This window comes from Cervus canadensis, chromosome 5 (assembly GCF_019320065.1).
Source record: "Cervus canadensis isolate Bull #8, Minnesota chromosome 5, ASM1932006v1, whole genome shotgun sequence".
Taxonomy (NCBI): domain Eukaryota; kingdom Metazoa; phylum Chordata; class Mammalia; order Artiodactyla; family Cervidae; genus Cervus; species Cervus canadensis.
The window spans coordinates 69737011-69746638 of NC_057390.1; the positions used below are offsets into that span (position 1 = coordinate 69737011).

General features: G+C 44.1%; 1 protein-coding gene across 1 annotated transcript in view; it reads left to right on the forward strand.

Annotated features, from left to right (window-relative positions):
* Positions 1 to 9258, forward strand: part of KIF3C (kinesin family member 3C) — a 33756-nt gene extending 24498 nt beyond the window's left edge. The window contains exons 7-9 of the mRNA XM_043469162.1: positions 6105 to 6213; positions 6373 to 6545; positions 6775 to 9258. Coding sequence (XP_043325097.1) covers positions 6105 to 6213; positions 6373 to 6545; positions 6775 to 6871 — 379 coding nt within the window. The 3' untranslated portion in view covers positions 6872 to 9258. The remainder of the gene's footprint in view (positions 1 to 6104; positions 6214 to 6372; positions 6546 to 6774) is intronic.
* The last annotated feature ends 370 nt before the right edge of the window (positions 9259 to 9628 follow it).

The following is a 9628-nucleotide window of genomic DNA, read 5'->3' on the forward strand; positions in this document are numbered from 1 at the left end:
CCCAAGCCCCTCCTTTCACAGCCAGAGAGGGGAGGGCCTTGGATGCAGCTTCCCCCATTTCGGGGAGCTCTGGGGCCTGAGACTGTAGAACAAGCTGCCTCTCTGGGAGGACTGGGTCCCACTGTTTGCAATATAACTTGATCGGGGCTGAAAACCTCTTCTGTCCCAAAACATATTTAACTAATGAAGGCATTGTCCCCTTTGCTTAATTCACCTGTGGAGTATTCTGCTTTGGCCTGTGGTGTTCTGGGGATGAGACATTGAAGGCTGCTCAAAATGAGAGGACAAAAGCATTGTTGGAAAGAAATTATCTAAAGTCATGCTGTCCCTCTAGAAAGCTTTGGCTGGAAAAAACATCTCCTCTCTTCTTCTAGCTGCAGGCATTTACCCCCACACTCTAACCCGTGCTTCTTTCTAAAACAAGGAGTTATTGTCGGGGAGCTCTTGAAACACACTCGTGTCAACTTATTTTGGAAGTCTGTCCTGTGTTCTTTTTTCTCCACTGTCTCTCTCTGATACATGGTAACTTCAGGTGAGGTCTGTTCCACAATCACAAATAATTTTGGTTGAAGTTACTTTGGAAAAAATCTTGGCAGCCACCTTCAACCATCACAGTTTTACAAGTAGGACCTTTTATGTTTGGCTTCTCATAATAGACTTTATTTTTAATTGTATTTATACACAACTGTCTTCTAAGGGTTGTATATTTGGCAGCTATAGCCCATGGTTTGCAGTTCAAAAATTCTATTTGTAACTTTAGTCCTTTGCTCTTTGCATTCCTGGCCACCCTAGATTCTTTTCAGAGCATCATGGTGCAGTAGAAAGAGACTGGTTTTGGGATGTAGAACATTTGGAATTCTGGTCCCTGCTCTGCCTTCAGAGGGTTTCTTAACTTCTCTGAACCCACGTTTCTTCACCTGCAAAGTCGGGATAATGAAACAAAAATCCCTGCAGGACTGTCAAGTTTGAAATGAAATAATGCACATGTGTCTATGTGTTGGGGAGGTGGGGGGATGTTCTAGGCCACTACCTCGCACAGAGGATGGTCCATAAATGGTTGCTGTCATACCAATAAGCCAACATGATGATTTTGGGGACTCCAGAGAAACCAGTTTGTCATCATCCCTTACAAGTGCCATAGAAGGACAGTTTGATTTGTTGCTTTTGTTTTAGATTTTGATTTTTAAATTGGGCTGCCTCCAAGTTTAGAGAGAGCATTCCTTGCTCTAAACAGAATAAGGATAGAAGGTTACGCTGGTTTTGTTACAGAGGCAAAGTTTACCTTAGTCAGAACATTCTCAGCTCTGGGTTGAGTCCCTAGATTTGTTCCCAGGCCTGTGAAAACTGAAAAAGAATCTGAAACAAGGAGAAGTTTTTGCCTTCCCAGGCAGGCGGTGAGCCATACGGAGGAGCCGTGGGAAGGGGGCGGGGGAAGTTCAGATGTGCCAAGGGATGCTGCAAGGTGGACTGCTGACCCATAGGGATGGGGGGACCTGATCGATCATGGAGAAAAGTCAGGTTTGCTGTGGTGGGTGCTTGTAAAGGACGTGGAAAGAGAAAACACACCCTATGATGTTGCCTGCTGGTTTTCAGAACAGAAGAAAGGTATGGTGAGCAGACAGCTGGCAATGAGATTGGGATCAGCCTTTGAGATGGGACTGATTTTTTAATATTAAGGGGAGAATATATATAATCCTGTGATAGAAGCTGTGTGGAGAAAGGGTCCTAAGAGAACTCTGAGGATCTACTAAGCACAAGAAAACTGCTGTGGCTTTCTTTAGGGAGGGGTGGATACTCCAGAGCCAGGCCTCCATTCTGGGCTGTCAGCCACAACCTGCTTACTACAGAGGGATCAATCATGGAAAGTAGGCCTGGGGCAGAGAGAGAGGAGATGGGAAGTTTGGTGTCCCAATTACAGACTCCCCTCCCCCACCCCCTTCTTCCCTCCTGCCACCCAGAATAGCCCTGGCATCTTTATTGGGTCAGGCTGCCAATTCACACTGATCACGGCTCTGCTCGTCCAGCCCTGTTCACTTGTCCCATTCCCAGAGCCTGCAGCCTTCAAGGCACGCTGAGGCCCAGACAGTTCTGTGTGTGCTCCTGAAAGACAGCGTGGCATCCTAAAAGGAGTATTTGGGAAGGTTCAGTTTCCAGTCTCTTCCTAGTTGTATGACCTTGGGCGCACAAGGCATTTCGCTTTTCTGAGCCTCAGTCTCCTTGTCTGTCCCGTCTGAACCTCAGGAGGTTGTTGTAAAGTTTGAATGAGATGCAGAGATACACCTTATAAATGATAAGCTATTCCTCAGGAGGTTGTTGTAAAGTTTGAATGAGATGCAGAGATATACCTTATAAATGATAAGCTATTATTTTACTGATTTTTCTGCTCCTCTCCGCCAAAAGCCGCCTCCCCACCTCTTAGAGGGTCCACAGCAGCAGAGCAAGCTGGGGCTTCTACAGCTTCCTCCTTCCTTCCTTTTCATCTATGAAGAGGGGTTGGTGGGAACCCCAAGTGGAGCCCAGCATTCTTTTATATAAAACCTGAGACTGGTTTTTCACTACTTGCTGTGGCAGAAGGCTGGCCTTGTTCTGTCAGGTCCTGCACGGCTTGTTCTAGTCAAGGACAGAATGTCCTATCTCTGAGTTACTCAGCCTGTTTCTTCTCTTCTGTCTTCTGTCTGCCTTTTGGCTTTTTTCATTGCTTGTTTGTATCCCTGTTTGAAATTAGCAAGAGGAGCTGAGAATAAATAATCATCACAGCTGCCGTGTGTTGAACGCTTGCAGTGTACTGTGCTCCGTGCTTCTCTTGTTAATCTCAGCAGTTCTGTAGGATGATGATGAGATATACGAAGCTCAGAGATAATAAGCTGCTTCCCAAGGTAACAAAGCCTAAGGGGCAGAGCCAATATTCAAACTTGGATCTGCCTGACTCTAAACCCTGTTAATTTTTTAGTGGAAATAACTGTCATTTTCTTTCCTATTTTTATTTGTTTTGAATAATCAAATACCTCATACTCATTAAGTTGCTGAGAGTAAAAAGTCTTACATACTATGTGTTGTCCAGAATATAAAGCAATGGGAACTTTCTTGTAGGTATGTAGCCACTTTGGCAATATTTAGTAAAACTGAAGATGCACGTTGGAACCATTCCATTCCTGGATATATACCCCAAAGAAACTGTTGAATATATACTTAAAGATACTTATAGATACAGAAATCTTTACAACAGCACTGTGTTAAATAGAAAGGGAGAGAGAAAAAGGAATTGACCTACATGTCCATCAACAAGAGAATATATAAAAAACATAAAATGCTATATTGAAACCTTAAGATAATCAATATAGTTAAACTGTAATCTAGAGCAGCATGGATAAATAAAAAAGACATGTTTGGGCACACAAAAAATGTATCTGTACTATACAGTACAAAATTTAGAAATAGGCATTCAATACTATATATATTATTTATGAATATATACATATATAAGTAAATATAAAAACATGCCTGACATTAATAATCACCAAACTCAAGAGAGGGATTAATTCTGGAGAAGGAAAGTCTTAAAAACTGTGCCTAAAAAAAAAAAAAAGAAAAAAAAACTGTGCCTACATTTTACTTCTCAAAAAAGATTTGGTGTTAAGTATAACAAAATGTTAAGATTTAGCAAAACTGAATGGTAGGTAAACAGATATATATTATTTTCTGTGCTTTTCTGAGTATTTGAAATAACTTATTAGATATAAACTTATACACATACATTTTAAAAATTGTAAAACCATCCAAAGATCATTACTATTAACATTTTGTTGAATATCCAAACTTCTTTCTAAGCATCCACACATGTATACACACTTCTTTAAGATCAAAACAAATTTCATCTTTTTATTTGCTTTTTTACTTAATATGTTGTAGAAATCTTTTCATGGTTACATAAAGCCAAAAACAATGTAACTGCATAATATTCCTTCACATGACTGAATAATAATTTAACTTGTCCATTCTGGTACACATTTGGTTTGTTTCTAATTGTTTGCACTTGTAAATAATATTGCAGCAAACATCCCAAATTTCCCCATCTCTGATTATTTCCTTAGGGAAATTCCTAGGAATGGGAATTTGGGTCAAAGAATATGCATGTTTTAAAAGCCAAGCCTGAGTTTTGTTTGTTTTATAAGTAATAGCTTTATTGAATATAAACCATACATAAAGTTCACCATTTTAAAGTATATTATTCAGTGGATTTTAGTATATTCACAGTTATATAACAGCACCACTGTCTAATTCCAGAACATTTTCATCACTCCGAGAAGAAACCTCAAACCCATTAGCTCCCCAGTGTCCCCATCCCTAGAAAACCACCAATCTGTCCACTTTCTGTCTCTATGGACTTGCCTATTCCAGATAGTTCATATAAATGGAAGCATACAACATGGAGTCTTTTATATCTACTGTCTTTCACTTGGCAAAATGTTTTCAAGGTTCTTCTACGTTGTAGCATGCATCAGTCCTTCATTCCTTTTTGTTGCTGAATAATATTCCATTCTATGATATTCCACATTTTGTTTATTTTTCATAAATGAATAGTCATTTGGGTTATTTCTACTTTTTGGCTGTTATGAATAATTCTTCTTTGAACATTCATGTACAAGTTTTTGTAGGGCATATGTTTTCAGTTTTCTTGACTATGTACCTCTAGTAATGGAAGCACCAGGTCATATGGTAACTCTATGTTTAACTTTTTGAAGAACCGCTATACTGTTTGCAAAGAGGCTGCTTCATTTTATTTTCCCACCAACAATGCCTGTAGGGTCCAATTTCTCTGTATCTTCACCAACATGTGTTATTATCTGTCTTCCAGGATTATAGTTATCTTAGTAACCAATGAGGTATCATGAAGTGGTATCTCACTGTGGGTTTGATTTGCATTTTCATAATAACTAATAGTGTTGAGCATCTTTTCATGTGCTTATTGGCCATTATATATTTTCTTTGAAGAAATGGCTACCCAAATCCTTTGTTCATTTTTGAATTGGATTATTTGTCTTTTTATTGTTGATTTATAAGAGTTATTTTTATTTTTTATGTTATTTTTAGATTCTAAATACAACTCATGTATCGCATGGATGATTTGCAGATAATTTCTCCCATTTTATAAGGTCATGAAGATTTACTCCTTTGTTTTACCTAAGAGTCTTATAGGTTTAGCACTTACATTGAAGTCTATGATTAATTTTTAAGTTAGTTTTTTATATATGGTACAAGGGAAGAATCCAGCTTCATTTTTTTGTGTGTGGCTATCCAACTGTACCAGTGCCATTTGCTGAAGAGACTGTTCATGCCTCATTGAATAGTCTTGGTACCCTTATAGAGAATCAGTCGCTTGTAATAAATATAAGGGTTTATTTCTAGATTCTTAATTCTATTCCATTGATCCTTATCTCTTTCCTTATGCCAGTATCACACAGCCTTGATTACTGTAACATTGTAATAAATTTTTAATTTTTTTATTGATGTATAGTTGAATTACAATGTTGTAATAAGTTTTGAGGGGCTTACCTTATAGCTCAGTTGGTAAAGAACCTGCCTGCAATGCAGGAGACCTGGGTTCGATCCCTGGGTCAGGAAGATCCCCTGGAGAAGGAAATGACAGCCCACTCCAGTATTCTTGCCTGGAGAATCCCATGGACAGAGGAACTTGGCAGGCTACAGTCCATGGGGTTGCAAAAGAGTTGGACACAACTTAGCAACTAAACCACTACCAATAAGTTTTGAAACTGGAAAAATGTGAATCTTCTCCCTTTGTTTAGTATGTGAAGTCAGTCTGTGAGTCTGACAGCTAAAATAAGATTGGATTGCCTTTCTTCAGCCCAGTCTTATGTCAGACCTTTTCACTGTGGAAAAAAATTGAAGCAACAAGAGTGATGAATGTCTTTTTGTGTTATTACTCTCTTGAGTCGTCAGATGGTATTAGAGCAAAGAGAAGCAAATTCCAGAACTGGCAGTCTGTGCGGCCTCCTGACTACCTGAATGATATGTAATCCTTCATGATATCACTCTCCCTTTGTGTTCAGAGGAAACTGATTTAAAACATAGCCTCTTCCCTACAGCAATAGCAGCCAAATGAAGAAGCGGCCAACGTCTGCAGTGGGCTACAAGAGGCCGATCAGCCAGTATGCTCGGGTTGCCATGGCAATGGGGTCCCACCCCAGGTACAGGGTAAGCAGCTGGGAAATAGAAAGGGTGGGTGGATGCTTGCAACCTCTGCTTCCTCTACCTGCCTCATTACCCTTGCTACTTCCATTATCTCCCCGAGTGCCTAGAAGATGCTGGCCATCAGGACCAGTGCTCACCTCTGGCCTGGTATTCCCACCACAGGCTGAGAACATCATGTTTCTGGAGTTGGATGTGTCCCCGCCCGCGGTCTTTGAGATGGAATTCTCTCATGACCAAGACCAAGACCCCCGTGCACTACACATGGAGAGGCTCATGCGGTTGGACAGCTTTCTGGAAAGACCTTCCACGTCTAAAGTCCGGAAGTCCAGATCCTGGTCAGTACCATCACGGTCAGAGTGAGCAATGAATTTAGCGCGGAAACCACAGTGCGGGGGGCTGGTGGACGTTGAGGAGGGTTGTGGTTGTACCCTAAAGGCGTGAAGGGAGACTGATAATTGGGGCTGCGGGGGCTGAGTTCCTACAGCGACAGGATGAGGGAAAGAAAAGTTCTCACTTTCTGTTTCCTGCACCCCCAACCCCCCAACCTCATCCGCACCCCTACAGGTGCCAGAGTCCTCAGCGGCCTCCACCTCCCACCGCACACGCCTCGCTGGCCGCCTCTGCTGCTCTGCGTCCCACGACAGTGCTTGATCACGAGTGACAACCTTCCGTCGGGCTTGCCCCGTCCCCCCCGCCCAGACCCCCAGGGACAGGGTGGCCAACCCTGGCTCATCTCGCTGCCGCTCGGTGTGCGTGCGTGCGTGTGCGTGTGTGGGCGCATGTGCGTGTGCGTATGTTGGTGGGGGACCCCAGCAGGCGTGCCTCTGCTGGCTCTTGGCCTCCTTTATTTAATTAATGTTATTTATTCGTGGAACTCGGTTCGTGTGGGAAAGGAGCCCTCTCCTGACCCTGCCGTGCTCACCGCCCAGCCTCCTCCTCCTCTTGACTTTAGACCCCACCCCGCTGCCCCCGTCAGACCTCACTCTCCTTCCAGTCAATTGCGCCCAGAAGGGAAGACGCAGGTGCCTGTGTGTATTTTTTTCTACCTGGCTTGTCCCGGAATCTCACATCTCCTCCTGCGCCGCCGGTGAGCAGCTGCTGAGCACTTTCTTGGACTACAGAAATACAAGATGTGTGCTGAAGACAGGAGACATCCATCCTGCTGATGGTGAGCGTGTGCTCCCAGCGGAAGGAGAGCCCCATTCTGCTTTCCGGGCTTCAAACAGCCTCTTTCCGCTTCTCGGGCTCCTTATCAAGGACTCCAGTGACCCCGTCCGCACAGCCCATGCTTTTCAGCTTTGGCAAGAACTCATGGCTTCCCGAACTGCTTCCTGCCCACCTTACCCACTCGGGGAAGGGAACTGTGAACCGACCAGTCGCTGCCTCCTCGGGACCTCCGGGACATGGGACAGTAATGGAGACAGTGTGGACAGTCATCAAGGGACGTCCATTTGTTTCCGTTCCCTCTGAGAAGTCACTTTGGCCGACAAGGAATCAGGCCAACTCTCCATCTTTGAGATGCTGCTTCTTCCAGCCCTCATCATTCCCTGCAGCTGCCTGTATCCCTGCTACTAGTGGGAGGATCAGTGTCCTCTCTCTGGCTAAACAAAGGTACCGGAATCTGATGCTTCTCCCTGCTCATGGAGCACAGGAGATGGAGACCCAGGCACAACCTGCCAACTCTGCCCATTATCCCTGTTCCTGAATCACATTTGTTGGGCACTGTTTTGTTGACAAGACTGACCCTTCAGCATTGTGCAAATTGGTCCCTAAGGAAATCCTCTCACTTCCCTTTGTGACATCCCAAGATGCCTCTGGGTATCTCGGGTGAATTTCTACCAAAAAGAAAGATTAATTTTCATTGACTTACCTTTTGAGTGTATATTTTGGTGGAAGAGTGAAGAGGTAGTCATGAATGAAAACACATAGTTTGGGACTGCAAAACGACCTAATATGCAGTCTCCAGTGACTAGAATATGAGGAGTTTAGTCACTGGGGAAAGCCATGAAACTGACAGGGCTGCCTGAAATTTGGTGTGTGGGAGGTGGCGGTGGGGAGTGACTACCTGGTTATTCTCTTTCCAGCAGGAAATGAACCCTTCTTGCACACAGCTCAATTTCTATCCTGAGGACCAAGCTGTGGTTTGGTTTACTTCAATGATGCTATCATTGCTGCTGTAACTATGACACCAGGTGGTTGGGCCATTCATTTTCCACTGGCGCCTGTCCTTCAAGGAAACAACGTTTTTCATCAGAGCCCAGAAGATGGTTTGAGACTCAGGATTCACATCAGAGATTCGGCTGTGGCTAGGACAGGAGTGGCGTGTAGAAATTTTCCAGGTGGCCTGGGCACAGAGGGACCTCCAGGCCTGCGTTGAGCAGCCTCTCCCACTGACCTCTGTCTTGTTTGTGGATGAAGCCTCATGTGTTACCCTTATTCATCACTTGGACACATCGACTCTGCATTGTCTGCTCACTTGACCCTCACAGTCTCATAGCACAATGTACCCAACTTCCCCACCCCCAGTCGGAGGGCTGGGCCCGAGGTGTGGTCAGAGGAGGAGCTCCTGCCTGCAGTTTTGTGTATGTGTGTGTGTGTGCGCGTGTTTATGTGTGTGTGTGTTTACCTTCACAGGGGACACTTTACACTCCGTGTAAGATATGCTGGGAACAGGGCCACGGGGGTGGCTGGATCTCAGTCTCTCCGTCTCTCTCTCTCTTCTTTTCCTTTTGATGTATCCAACACTTGGTTGACAAAGTAAGGGCCTTGATTAGGACCAAATTTCCATGTCTGTTGCTATGGTCTTTATTTAGGACAGCGATTAACAATGCAGTGGCCCGTTCTTTTCACTCTATACAGTTGATGATACAGGACATATGTAATATATAAATATATATATAAAACATTACCCTCTGTCTCCTTGGCTTAGGATGAGATCTCTCTGTCAAGCTGAAATGCACCTGCAGCTCAATGCTGCCAGCAGCCTGCAGGCCCCAGCCCTGTTCAAATTAACACAGTCGATAATAAAGGAATGAGTATCGTTACAAAGTTGGTTGCCTGCCTTCTCTTCCCTTTGACTCTCTCTGCGTTTCTTCTTTATGGTCTCCCGTCTTTCTCTTCCTTGGTTTTTTCCAAGAGGGGTTCAGGAGTATTTGGAGCCCAGCGGGAGTGATCAGCACCTGGGAACACTGGCTACTTCATAACAGGGGCTCCGTCTGAGCAGTGGGGCCAAAGGGGCAGGGCTCGGGCTCTAGGCTGAAGCCTGTGCCTGAGTTACGGCAGCAGCTGTTCGTGTGCTAGGCTAGCAGTCCCCTCCCAGTTAGTTTCGAGCTCTGAGCAGATTTCAGAACTGCCTAGATGCTGTCCACATTAGCTGTCAGTATCGTTTCACAGCTCTGCCCCTTCTGTTTATCAGCCA